The sequence below is a fragment of the Desmodus rotundus genome, chromosome 2, assembly GCF_022682495.2.
Source record: "Desmodus rotundus isolate HL8 chromosome 2, HLdesRot8A.1, whole genome shotgun sequence".
In the NCBI taxonomy this organism is placed as follows: Eukaryota; Metazoa; Chordata; class Mammalia; order Chiroptera; family Phyllostomidae; genus Desmodus; species Desmodus rotundus.
In genome coordinates this window covers 198,586,845-198,600,286 of record NC_071388.1, presented here as the reverse complement: position 1 = coordinate 198,600,286, position 13,442 = coordinate 198,586,845, and the positions used below count along the sequence as shown (strand labels likewise).

Genomic DNA, 13,442 nt, shown 5'->3' with positions numbered 1-13,442 from the left:
AGGGGCTGGTTGTCATGCCCCGCCCCCAGACGATACACCAGGGGACTGTCCTTGTCATGCTGTGTGCCAGTTCATTTCAGACACTCGCACAGTTAGCATCCCACTCTTAGGATGGGACTCACCGCCTTCACGTGAGGATGATCCGTTTTGATTGGTCTAGCCCCACTTTCATGCCCGGCTCACTTCTCAGTCTTTTTTCATCATCCACTGTGCCTCCCTTGGGCTGTAGGGCTGTGGGAGGCAAACTGACTCATGGGTAAACAGCCTATCTTTCATCATTTGAATTTCAATATTTGGATATAGCTCAGAGAGTGATGTAAATGCATTTTGGACTTTCCACATTAGCAATGCTCAGTATTCCCAGCGTTAACTTCAAGTTTTATTAGGAGAGCATTCTCAGACTGTGGTCTCTAAATACTGTCTCCCACTAGACGGTACCAGAGCCCTCTAGAAAAGTGGCTGATTCCACCTAGGACAGGAAGTGTGCAGAGTTATCCTGCAGGTCATATGAAAAATTCAGGAGCCAAACCGAAGAGGCTTGGCTTGAACACCAGTAAGGACAATAAAATTTAAGTGGATCAAGGTCCTTAAAATATGTTTAAAAACATGAGCTTTTATACTAAGAAAACAAAACCCCTATGGTCAACTCTAAAAATGCTGGATAACCAACCAACTCATTGTTGTGAGAACAATATAGGGAATGACTCAAGCATTTATCCTGCCTTTGCTATACAAATTGAACCTCAGGATGACCCAGTAGTTGGTTATGGAAAGTTTCTTTTTATCGAAGTGTTCCAGCTTATGAAGAAGGAAAGTTAGAATGACAGTAGCACCATTGGGCAACCCCTAATAATGCACTCAAGCAATGATCATGAGTAGCTGCTAAGGTCACACACACACACAACAAATAGCCACTGTCTCCTTCCAGCACCAGATACGACACCCTTATGAAATGCTCTCACAAAAAAGAAATTCGAGTCTGACCAGTCTCTAGCGCGGAGGTGACGAACTCCCTGCAAAGAGCCAAGTAGTAACTGAGTTGGCTTTGCTGTGCAGATGGCCACATGGTCTCCTCCACCTGGGGGAGCTCAGACGCAGCCAGGGACAAATCCGAGAGCGCGGCCAGGTCTGACGCAGGGGTGCACAGACCTCTGCTCCAGGCCCACCGATGTACAGCAAGCACAGACGACAGCGTCACATGAATGCAATCAGCAAAGTCTAGACAATGGAAAACTCAATGGGACAAATGGCCTGGTTCTTCAACCAAAAAAAGTTCCAAGGAAAAAGTTAAAAGTAAAGCCACCAGAAGAACACATTTTTTAAAGGCAAGAGACCTATCAACCAGTTGCAATGTGTGGAGCTTATTTAGATCCTGATTCAAATAAACTATAAAAAAAATACAAGAGAACCAGAGAAATTTGAATGCCAACTAGATATTTAACATATAAAAGAATTACTGGTTTTTAAGTGGGGTAATGCTATTGTGTATGTGTATATATATAAAGACAGATATTTATGTGTAATATTCCATTGGTTTAGAGTGTGCATCAAAAATATTTTAAATTATGTGGTGTTCAGAATTTGCTTCAAAAGAATCTTTGACATTAGAAGAAATAAAATAGACCATGAGTTGATAATTATTCCATTTGGATACTGGGGGTTCATTTTATTTTTGCATGTATTTGAAATCATTCATGACATAAAGATTTTACATACATAGATAGTAACATGTACCCCTGTAGACATTTTTTAGAGAATGAAAGGGAGTTCCCATGTATTGGACACTCTCAGGTCCTCCTACAGCAGATGCGAGTCATCTGGCTAAGAGTTGGAGCCAGAAGAGTCTTTCTAGTGTGTCTTTTCTCCCCAGACTGTTTACATCTTATTTGTTATAGTAAATAGAGCCGACACATCTCATTAGCTCATGTGTTACATATAAAATATACTTCATCTTGTAAAAAAGAATTTATTAGGTTGAAACTAAGCTTCACCTTTTGTGACCGGCTCTGCTAGTCTCCCATTGTTCGACAGACTGGTGTTCGTTCAGGGCAGGGGTCTGGCCACCGAGCTTCACAGCCAATAGAGGTGACTTAAGTGACGGCGACAGGGAGCGGCGGGAGCTGTGGTTTATGGGAAAGGATGCGCCCAGTCTCGCAGGATGTTTGCCTGAGCAATGAGAACTCCACATCAGCAAAACTCCTATTCGTTTCCATTTTTCCTGAGAACAACTCTAAATCTAGATTGCACCTGGCATCTTCTAATGTTTTAATTGCTTAAATATTTTTATAATGCCTTGTATTCCAAACCAGACTTCTTAAGCAGCTGGATTAATCCCGTGGGTCAACCTGTGCTTTAGTATGTACCAGTGGTGGGTCCCCAAAGAAGACCCTGTGGGCACCAGGATTCTGAAGTCCCATGGCCCTGGGTTTCCATGAGCTTTCAGTCCAGTAGGGAGGGAGAAAAAAACATACTTGAAGAACAAAATGAGAGGTGCAGATCATAAATGCTATGGGAATTCAGAGGAGGAAGTGAATAGCCCTATCAGGGACAATCAGGGAAAGCTTCCCACAAGCCACGGAAGGACCTGGGGGAAGCTCTGGTGTTCAGTAGGTGGAGGGTAGGGAGAGAAGCAAAGCCTAGGTGTGGGCAAGACCAAGGACTAGCAACAGGAAATGCCACCCTGCAGGAGGGTCCAACTGGCAGCCCGCAGGCCACATGCGGCCCAGGTTGTCCATGAATGTGGCCCAACACAAAATCATAAATTTACTTAAAACCTTTTTTTCGCTCATCAGTTTTCATTAGTGTTTGTGTATTTGCTGTGTGGCCCAAGACAACTCTCCTTCATCCAGTGCGGCCCAGAGACGCCGGAAGGTTGGACACCCCTGCAAGAGGAGAGTTGGTAGATTTCACAGGCTCAAGTTTCCTAGGCCAAGACAGTGTTCTGGACAACCAGGTGAAAATATGCAGCCAACAGTTGAAAGTATGGCACTGAAATTCAGCTGAGGATTTGAGCTACAGGTTTGTGCATCCTGTCTGCGGAGCAGTGAGGATTGAAGTCGGGGGAGGGGCGGGGGGGGTCTGTGAAGGGTGTGCCACTCGGTCTGCCATTGGCACGTGGTCCGTTTATAAATGCGCCCTGCGTCTGGCGTTCGCAAAACTACCAGCAATCATTCACTATACTAGATATCACTTAAAACTCAAAGTAGTGCCCAGTCACTTCAAACACTTTTTCCTCACTGAGAAGGAAAGGTTTGGAGCAGGAGAAACTAGAAGTTTGTGGGGGACAAGAAACCCACATTTGGAAGGAGATGCCTGTATTGACGGCTTTATTTATAGGTTTATGATCTTCCTCCATGATGGCTTAAACTAGAATCTTTTTTGTTTTTACTGTTATGAACAAATTATTCAAGAAATGGAAACATACTGATGCTATGCAATACAATTGGGCAACGTCTTTATTCTTTCTCTCTTATCTGAAAGTTTAAAGTATAATTTCTTTTAAAAAGAAACAGGAGGTTACTATGTTCTTCCCTAATGAGAATCCACTTGTCCTCTAGAGACTAAGCATTTCAAAGCCTGGTAACACCAACAGTTATTCCATGCAAAAGATTGTCTGTTTGAGCATGCACATGCATCTGTGTTAGGAATTATAGGCCTGGGGTAATTGGTGGATCAGTATCCACTCTCCTGGCTACGGAATGTGCACACAAGCCAGGTGAGTTCAGATGAGTGAGCATTTAGCCTAGGAAGCTGAGGCCAAGAAGAAGCTGTGCCCAGAACATCGATCAAAACTAGCTCTGAGTCCAAGTTCCGCACAGCTCCGACACTGTCCCGCTGCATGGTTATGAAACTTCACTCAGATGTCTCCCACCAACTCCCCAAGCCCAAGAAACCGAGGAAAACACCCGTGGCAGCCTTCCCTACTTCATAATAGAACTGTTCTTTCAGCCAAACTTCCTAACTGGGCAAAATTCTGCTGAATAAGATGGCTGTTTATTCAGAAGATTGTCTTCGCTGACTCTAAGATGTTGGAGCTGTTACATTTCTGTCTGTTCCTGATCCGTAATACCTGTTTTACAGCCCTCTACATGCATCTACAACACTGAGGTGACTCCACCGTCCGCTATCAGAGGCAAAACCAACCTGATGTCTTTTATGACTGTGCAGATTCAAATATCCACTCAACTATTTGCTAGTCCTGGAGGCGTGCTTGTGCAGGCTTGAGGGTGCAGGCGACGTAGCAGAAGGTGGGGGCCCGAAGGGACTGCGATGCAAGGGCCCGTTCAGATTGATGAAGGTGGCGCCCGTCACCGGATTTGACCATTTGTAACAAAGATTGTACAAATTGCGTTAGACTTCTAATGGCTTTTTGGTACATTTCATTTTAAAGAAAACATTTCTCTCCAAAAAAGAAAAAAAGAAAAGAGGGAGGGAGGGAGGGAAGATGGACACGAAGTCTACTTTTTAGGTAAAATGAATGAAGCTTCCATTATCAGGATTTGGAAGCTCTCCGAAGTCCAACAGGCTGGAAGAAATGCAAGGGATTGTCGGGGTATTAGAGCCGGTCCCAGGTGCCGAAGTCAAAATAGGCCACGCTGGCCATAGGGGAGCCCCCAGTAGGAGCATATGTAGTTCACTCACCTGTTTTGAATTTAGACAGGCAGCCTTTACACAATCATTTTACTGTGAAGCTCCAGAGAAACTCTGAATGCTCCATATTTTTTTTAAAAATATGCTTGTTTCACAAAATGTAAAGAAAATTGCAACCTCACCTGGAATGCCAGCCTGGTGGTTCACCTCGTGGCCCTGTGTGTGTGGGCATGGTGGGCGGGGAACTCTCGCCACCAGCCCTCTTCCCACCCCAGCGAATGTCCCCCTCCTTGGGAAGTGTGTGGCGTGAACAGTGGGGCTCGGGACTCAACACAAACATTTTCCTAGTCACACTCAAAAAATGTGATGTTGATGGCAATGAAAAATAATTAGCAAAAATAGGACGTCTATAAGCCCTCAGACTTAATACCACATGTATTTATTGAGCACCTACTGTGATCTGGAAGTGACCGGAAATAAGTGCATAGAAAGGAAGGTGAGGAAACACCAAATGCCAGTTTTGCTTAATGCTGCCCCGGTGCCCTTTTTTTTTTCTTTCTTTTTTAATCTCTAAAGTCCTACTCACTCCATTTTCTATTACAGTTTACGATCAGTATTACTCCGCTTTAGTTTCAGACATGTGGCATGATGATAAGAAAATCATGTGCCTTACAGAGGGGTCTCCCCGCCCCGATATTTCCTGGCCCCATACAGAGTCCTTACAATATTATGGACTATATTTCCTCTGCTATCATTTACATCTCTGTGACTGTTCTCTCACTACCAGTTTGTAGTTCTCCATCCCTTCATCTGTGTCGTCCCGCCCCCCAACCTCCCTCCCCTCTGGCAACCGTCAGTCTGTCCTCTAGATCTGTGAGTCTGTTTTGTGTTTAGTTGGTTCTTTATTTTCCATGTATAAGTGAAAACATATGGTATTTGTCTTTCTCTGTCTGACTTATTTCACTTGGGATAACATCCTCTAGATCAGTGATTTTCAACCTTTTCCATCTCATGACATGTGCTAATTACCAAAATGCTACAGTACCCCCAAAAATATACTTTTTGCTGATCAGACAAAAAAAAAGGTATAATTTTGATTGATTCACACCAGATGGCTATTATTGAGTTGGCTGTTACCACTTTTCTTGACAATCTAAGGGAAGAGAGGTCAGTGCCCCTGACTAAAAAGTCAGGTATTGAATGTTTTAAAAATTCTTGTGGCACACGGGTTGCAAATTGCTGCTCTAGATCCACCCTTGCTGTTGCAAAAATAAGATGTCCTTTTTTATGGCTGAGTGGCATTCCATTGTGTTTATTACCACAGCTTTTTCATCCCCTCGTCTAGTGATGGGCCCAGTGCCATTTCTTCTCCCTGGAGCACGTAGGCCTCATTTCCCCCTCACTCCTGGGCACCTAGCCCAGGAAGATCCCCTCTTTCTTGGTCTCTGCAGACATTGCTTCGCAGGAGCGTGATCTAGAAGGGAGGAACCAGATTAGCCACATCACAAATTCTGCTTCCGTTTTCCCAGCTGCCACTTTTAGGTTCTTATTAAATGAAAGTATTTGCTTTTTCATAAACACATGTACATTTCCAAGAGAGCTCAAGGAAGAAAGCACATTTTTTAAAGACCACTGTAACTGTACCTGAGCATATCAGGGTAAACAGTGCCGTCCTCACAACTGATAAATTTACCAATTTTCCACCCCATTGTAGATTTACGGGTGTCACTTAAATTTATTGTGATTAACAATTCTTTAAGAAAGGAATATGTTCACGTGAAAAAACCAAGTATACGGTGCATAGTTAGAAAATAATCACAGCTACGCGACTGGTTTTTCCCTTAGGATGAAATCCAAGAGCCACACCAGGCTCTACAGGCCCTTCAGGATCCAGCCCCTCCTCCTTTTCACCTCGTCCAGGTTCCTCAAGTCACAGCCACCCAACCTCTAACGCCAGGCTTGTTCCCACCTCAGGGGCTCTGCCCTGCCTTCCGTCTGCTGGGCACGCCCTTCCGAACCCTGCCCAGCCCATTGCTGGGTCTACTTCTCATCCTGGTACTCTCCCCGTGGTATTCCCCCAGCAGAGGTGGCATCCTGTTGCAGTGTCCTGACCCTGATCCCCCTCCGAGGTTACTTCAGTGCTTCCTGGTTTGGTCGGTATTTTCTGCCTCCCTCTAGAATGGAAACTGCAGGAGGCCAGGGTTCTGACCATCTTTGTTACAGCTGAATACCCAGCCCTTAGACAAGGGCCTGACACACAGTATGCACTCGGCAACGGTTGGTTTAATTGAGTGAACACTGTTACTTGTTACACAGAACAAATACCCACTGTAAATTAGAACAGTGTCTGGCACGTCATTGGGACTTACAAAGCAGAAGTTCCCTTCCTCTCCCTCCTCATCCCCCTAACAGCCTATGGTCAAAACCAATTTAATCTACATTGTTCTGTCTTCAATATGTTAAGAAGGCATTCAGTTATACGGAGTACAGTAAATCATACCCGGCTGAGTAAAAAGTAGTCCCCAAAGTGTCCATCTAAGCTGAGTTTAAATGTTCTTCCTTTTCATCTAATTTCCAGGTTGGCCTTGCCGGCAGGAACCATGTCTTGGCATTTCCCCTTCGTACTCGTGGTCACAGTGACTTTGCCCTCCATGTGCCTCCAGTTCAGTCCTCAGCCTCTGGAGGAACTGGGCTCCGACATAGGCATCCGGGTTTTCAGTCAGATCGCCAGGTCCCGGCCACAGGAGAACGTGGTCGTGTCCCCCCACGGAATTGCCTCCGTCCTGGGCATGCTGCAGCTGGGAGCCGACGGCCGGACAAGGGCACAGCTCACCGCAGTGATGAGATACGGCGTGAAAGGTGCGTGTGTCACCTCTGGGCTCTGGCTGCGGGGCCTGGAGGGGGTCCTGCATCAGTGGGTTCCTTGCTGGGTCTTTGGTAAAAGCCCCAAAGCAAGTGGGGCAGCCAGGTGGGTTTTCCCTGGCACCATCCAGGGCTTAGGCCAGTCTGCTTTCAAGCCCAGAGGTGGCGCTGCTGGCAGGTAGGGGAGCTGCGTTCTGGCCTCTGTTCTGTGGCTGTGGGGCTTGGTCAGTCTTCCCATCTCTGTTTTCTCAACCATGAAAAGAAAACTGCCCGTCTGCCCCACCTCTGTGGCCTATGGGGCTAAAAATGCATTATGGCTCTGAGTGCACTTTTAACAATGTCACCTGGGCAGGTGAGTCGGTGTGGCCAGAGGGCAGCACGAGGAAGCCTTGTGTGATGGGACTGTTCTGCATCTTGACCGAGGTGATGGACACGTGACCCACCTGGGACATAAACTTGCATAAAGCCACACGCACAGTGCAGTCCGAGAGCTCTGTGGACTGTCCCAAGGGCAGGGTCCTGGTTGTGGCACTGTACTGTGGTCATACATAATGCCACCGATGGCAGAATCTGGGCGATGGGTACATGGGACCACCCTATACGCTATTATGTGACTTCCTGTGAAGGTATAATTATTTCAAAATACAAGCTACGAAAAGTTTGTTTAAGTAAAGCCCAGTGGAAAAGGCTTAGTTTTTTTTTTGAAAGAAAACCCTGTTTTCAGTGACCTGTTTAAACCTAACTAAAGGGCTTCTGTGTCCCAGCACTGTTGTTTTGCTTTAGCTCAGGGTTTCTCCCTCAGAGTTACCGTCCACCTGCCTCTTCCACACTGTGGGGGACGCGGGGGCAGGCCTGGCCGCGGGGCCTGCAGGGCTTTGTGCCCTTGAGCCAGTCACCTCTCACATCTAGGTCTCAGTCACTTTATTGGAAAATGGTGGATTCTTCTACCCATGCCCCTCCCCTCCTGCTGGCCATGACATTTTAGGGTTCTTGACTTGCGTTGACACCTTCAGCTGGAGAGGAAGATGGGGAGGTGGGGGTTCGTGTGCTGCAGGCCCTATGGCTGGTGGGCTCAGCGCAGCCTGCGGAGCTGCAGCGCCCGGTGCCTAACCGCCCTGCTCTGGTGGCGCGGAGTTCAAGTTTGCCTGAGTCTGGAGTTTGCTTACCTGTTGGCAGCCTGGAAAGACCAGATGCTGGGAACTCACTGTTCCGCCCCTTGCTCGGAAATCTGGAAACTTTTGGTGATTTATCACTTCACAGCAAATCACTTCCAGAATGTAGGGCCTTTCCTAGCGCCATCCTTCAGCCAACCCAATTCCAGAATAGCAACTGGATTTTTGTTGTTTGTTTTAACGCTGAGCCAACCTCATTTTAAGCAGTGTTTCTGAAGTCTGGATGCCATAGGCCTGTCGGCAGTGCCCCACCCCGCCCCACCCCACCCCACCCCTTCTTCCTCCTGTACTGCTGTGACTTCCGTCCATGGGACGCACTGATCCGAGAGAGCCCGGGTGGTTGTCCAGGCCCTACTTCTGGCCCAGCCTCAGAGAATCCGCAGTATTGATGCTCTTTTCGAGGATGGAGGCAGGACAGTGAGGGGCAGAGGAGGAAAGATCTGCTCTGATCTTCTCCTGACAGGAGACCAGGGAGCGTGGAGGAGGCCATGTGGCTGAGAGGGGCAGGCCTGGGACTTGGCCTCTGAAGGGTGCTGTCCCTAACTTATAAAATGGATCTGCCCCCTCCTACTGGGCCTGCCCCACAGAGTAGCGGGAGGGGTAGAGCTGTGAGAGACCCAACAAAGGCCTCAGGAGCCAGGGAGTCTTTACCCTGCCCTCGTTTAAAGGGTCTGAGAAAGAAACACTCTCGGGGGCAGGCTGACTCTCCAGAAGACCACCAAGGTCACTCTGCAGGGCGTTTCAGGACAGAGGCATTTCGTAAAGCGGGTAAGAAGAATCTGCAACAAGCTCTTTATAGAAACACGTCAGCCTTATAACTTACTTTCCTCCTTCCCATGCTCTAAAACCAAATGAAGCGTGCATGAGTGGCCCATGTAAAATAAATCTCACGTTGCCATAAAATTAATCCCCTTACTTTTTGAACTTGATATTAAGTAAAAATCACATTGTTCTTGGATGGTGGCACATGGCCACTTTTTATAGTCTTTCGAGAGCTTATTTTATTTCCTTTTATTTCCAAAATAGAAAAAGAGAATCACAGTGCTAAATCTTTGGCAGGAAAGGGAACAGCAGTCAGGATTATTAACTGAGAAGGAGAATGATTTGGGAAGATTCCTTTCATGTAGCCCTTTGTGGCTTCATCTTTGAGGAGCTTGCCAGTCTTCCTGTTGACCTGGTACCAAGAAGGCCCTCCAGGAGAATGCGGTCCCCATGGGGAAGGTGTCGAGAATGCCTTGAATGTGCCTACTTTGACACTCGAGGAAAAACTGACTTTTAAGACCTAGTAATAGTTGTACTTTATTCCCCCTTCCGTGATTAACACAAGGACACTGAGAAAGCAAAAACCATAATCTCTTGCTACTCACATTATCTTGTTTAGACTGCTGTTATTTGCCCTAAGATAGGAGATAGCGTGACAAATAGGCTTTGGGAATTCTCATGGAAATATTGCCGCATTTTCTCACTGCCCCCCAGGAGTTGGTAAAACGCTAAAGAAGATCAATAAGGCCATCGTCTCCAAGAAGAACAAAGATACCGTGACAGTGGCTAACGCCATGTTCGTGAAGAACGGCTCTAAGATCGAAATGCCTTTTGTTACGAGGAACAAAGACGTGTTCCAGTGCGAAGTCCGGAACGTGAACTTCAAGGATCCAGCCTCCGCCTGTGATTCCATCAACGCGTGGGTTAAAAACGAGACCAGGGGTGAGTGGTCACGGCTTCCGGGACAGCATTTTGTATGACTTTACACTTCGTGGACGAACGTGTGCGTTAGACTCTAAGATTCTAACTTGTGCCTGCAAGTCCGTTGGCCCTTCTGTTGTGAAAGGCGGGGCCCCACTGACTGCTCTGCCTTTTCCTTGTGAGCAGCCCCCGCAGCCTCAGTCTGCCTACCTCCTCTTTTCACAGCTCCACTCACGTCCCTTGGGGGGGTTTCTCCCTGCATCTCCTCCCCAGAGCCCTTGACCACTGGCCCTTGTCTGTTTTGAAAGGTTTGTTGCTTATTCCTTCCTGCTTTGGTATCTGTTGTCTCCTTTGCCTGGAATGTCCTTCTCAGCCTTTAAGATTCAGGGCGGATCTCTCTCACCTTCCCTGCCTCTTGCTTCTGTCATCTCAGGAAGGAGGTGCCTCCTTTCTGGTTATGAGGGGCATATGATTGTGTCTCTTCTCTGCCCCTTCATTACAGCACTTGCCACCCTGCATAATGATTACTTGTTTACCTGCATCTGTTCTCCTGTGAGACTGAGCCAGTGTCTAACATCGACATTTCAAACCTGTTAATTTGTAAACTGGAGGTCTGGGTGAAACCATCTAGGAGGAGAGGTAGTCCAGAACGACAGAGGAAAGTTAAGTCTAGAAATGTAGATTTGGGAACCATTTATCAAAGAAGGCAGGGTTAACGGCACAGGAGAAGGAGCAACAGAGACTCAGTAGGGAGAAGCTCGAAGACAACACTTGGGGGAACGCCAGCTTTCAGGTCATGTTTCTTAAAATGTGGTTCCTGATGCACCTGCATGAGAGTTACTTGGGGTACATGTTTGCAATATAGACCACTAGACCCAACCTGCTGAGCCAGAATCTCCAAGGGAGGGGCCTAACATTCTGCATTAAAACAAGTTCTTCCTTCATCTACCTCCACCACCCACCACCAGACTTGCTTACGTGAAAGTTTGGTAACCTTTCAAGGGACTAGTGAAGAGATAGACAAGGAATGCTCTGGAGGGTGGACGAGAGCCAGGCAGGTTTGGGGAAATGCATGGCGTCCCTTCTCAACAGGATCCTGGACAGTGCGATAGTGAAACCATCAGGAGACCGACAAACAGGAAGGGTTTAGAGGTGTTCCTGAGCCTGTAGTTCTAAGAACAGTGCTAGGCAGCTGAGGGCACTGAGCTGCAAGATGGCAGTCTGACCGTGGCATTGAACTCCCAGCCCCCTAAGGTACTGTGTAATGTTAAATCACGTGAGTATACCGCTCGCCAGTTTTCAAAGCACTTGAATGCACATCCTCTCCATCAGCCGCTTGATGCACTGCTTCCCCAGGGAACTGAGAGCGATGAGACCCAAGCAGAACTCTTCAAGCCCATAGACCCAACTCCCTGTTTTTAAACAGATATTGTTAATACTCTCTTTACTGCCCTGAAGTGAAATTTATACCTTGTATAACCTTCACACAAGTGACCCAAAACTGAAAAGATTAATATGTATAATGTTAAGCTATAATACAAGGAACAACGAAAGCCACTTATAGATGTAGTTCAGCGGGTAAACCCAGGGGCACAGGCTGAGACAAGTATGAGGTACCCGTGGCACGAAAACCACAAATTGCATTACCATTGTTGATGCAATTTTTTTCCAAAACGCTACAAAACTCTCAGTAAATTTCCGAATAAAGTCAGTGTACTCTCTACTTAATTTGCATGGTAGTCACATTCCTGGCAAATTCAGTGCACAGTGAAGGTATGCCTCCCAAAAGATAGATGTGTTTACATAAAAAGAGGAAGGTTCTGGGCTCAGATAACAGTAAATAGATGTGTCACCAACGTGACCATCCATCAGGGTGTTTGAAAGTTACGCAGGAAGAGGATAATTCTTCATTGTTTCGGGACTGTTTTGAATATTCAGGACCTGCCCCATCTCTGGCTACTGCTCATTCAACCAGAAATGTGCCCACAAATTTCCAGACTGCCCCTGGGGGTGAACTGTCCCTCTGAGAAGTACTCGCCTACAGGACAGGTATCAGGAGGACCCTGGACACTGAACAGTCCTCCTGCAAAGACCGGCAAGTCGGTTCTGTGGAGGTGGCGCCTTCTGCCCTGCAGAGAGTGGGAGAACCAACACAGAAGGCCTTCCCAGCGAGCTGGGGACTCGGGGATGGCCCTGTGGGGCTGCCCTCCCCACCTCTCTGCAGCCTCGCTTGTCTCCCCTCACCTCCCCCACAGCGTGCGCTTGTGCTGCCTGGAATACTCCCCTGCCCCTTGTTGATGTCCGTTCACTTTCACCCTGCCCGTGAATAGCATCGTAGTGAAAACGTTCAGTTCTGAGTTTGCATCTCTGCTCTGCCCGCTGTTGGCTGTGTAACCTTATGCAGGTTATTCGGCCTCCCTGTGCCTCAGTGTCCTCGTCTGTAAAATGGAGACGTCCTAGTGATACCACCAGAACAGTCGTAACAACATTAAGGTTGTTACGCGGATGAACATAATGCATGTACAGCACTTACTGAAGTGCCCGGCACCCAGCAAACGTTCAAGTGTGAGCTATTTTTATAGCCATTAGCTGAAGGAGTTTAGCTTCCTCAGGGCCCCCACCCATCCCTGACCTCGCCCACCAGCTCAGGTTCCCCTTGTTTTGCCCTCACGTCCTTGAGTGCTTCCACTTCAAGGCAGTCATTACAGCTGCAGCTGCACTCTTTTCCAAGTTCAGTTATGCCGGCCTCCACCTCACAGATCCATGGCTCTTCGAGGGCAGGGTTCACTTTTTTGGTTTGTTTCACTTTCTTACCTAAGCGAGTACGTGGCACCGGATAGCACCTGATAGGTAGGCATCCAAGGATGGATGGGAAGGTGGATGGGGAGTGTGCGTGTGGACATGCGGGTGGACGATGGGTGCGTTCATGGCCGTTGTCGATGGCAGGTGCCCCGCGTGCCTCCTCGCTCGAAACTATGCATTTCTTCCCTGTCTCTCTTTGTCATTTCTTTGTATTTTTTCGTGCCTCCTGGGAATACCCTAGGCCTACCAGTGGCAATCAGAGGTTTTATTTACCTTAGCAGAAAAGGCCCGAAGAGATTTCTTCAGCACTGACTGCGCGGAACACAGAGCTGG

General features: G+C 47.4%; 1 protein-coding gene across 2 annotated transcripts in view; it reads left to right on the top strand.

The window, feature by feature from the left end:
- Positions 1-13,442, top strand: part of SERPINE2 (serpin family E member 2) — a 54,577-nt gene that overhangs the window by 24,914 nt on the left and 16,221 nt on the right. For both annotated transcript variants that reach the window (XM_053919124.2, XM_024563967.4), the window contains exons 2-3: positions 7,169-7,449; positions 10,101-10,328. In XM_053919124.2, the coding sequence (XP_053775099.1) occupies positions 7,191-7,449; positions 10,101-10,328 (487 nt within the window). In that variant the 5' untranslated portion in view covers positions 7,169-7,190. The remainder of the gene's footprint in view (positions 1-7,168; positions 7,450-10,100; positions 10,329-13,442) is intronic.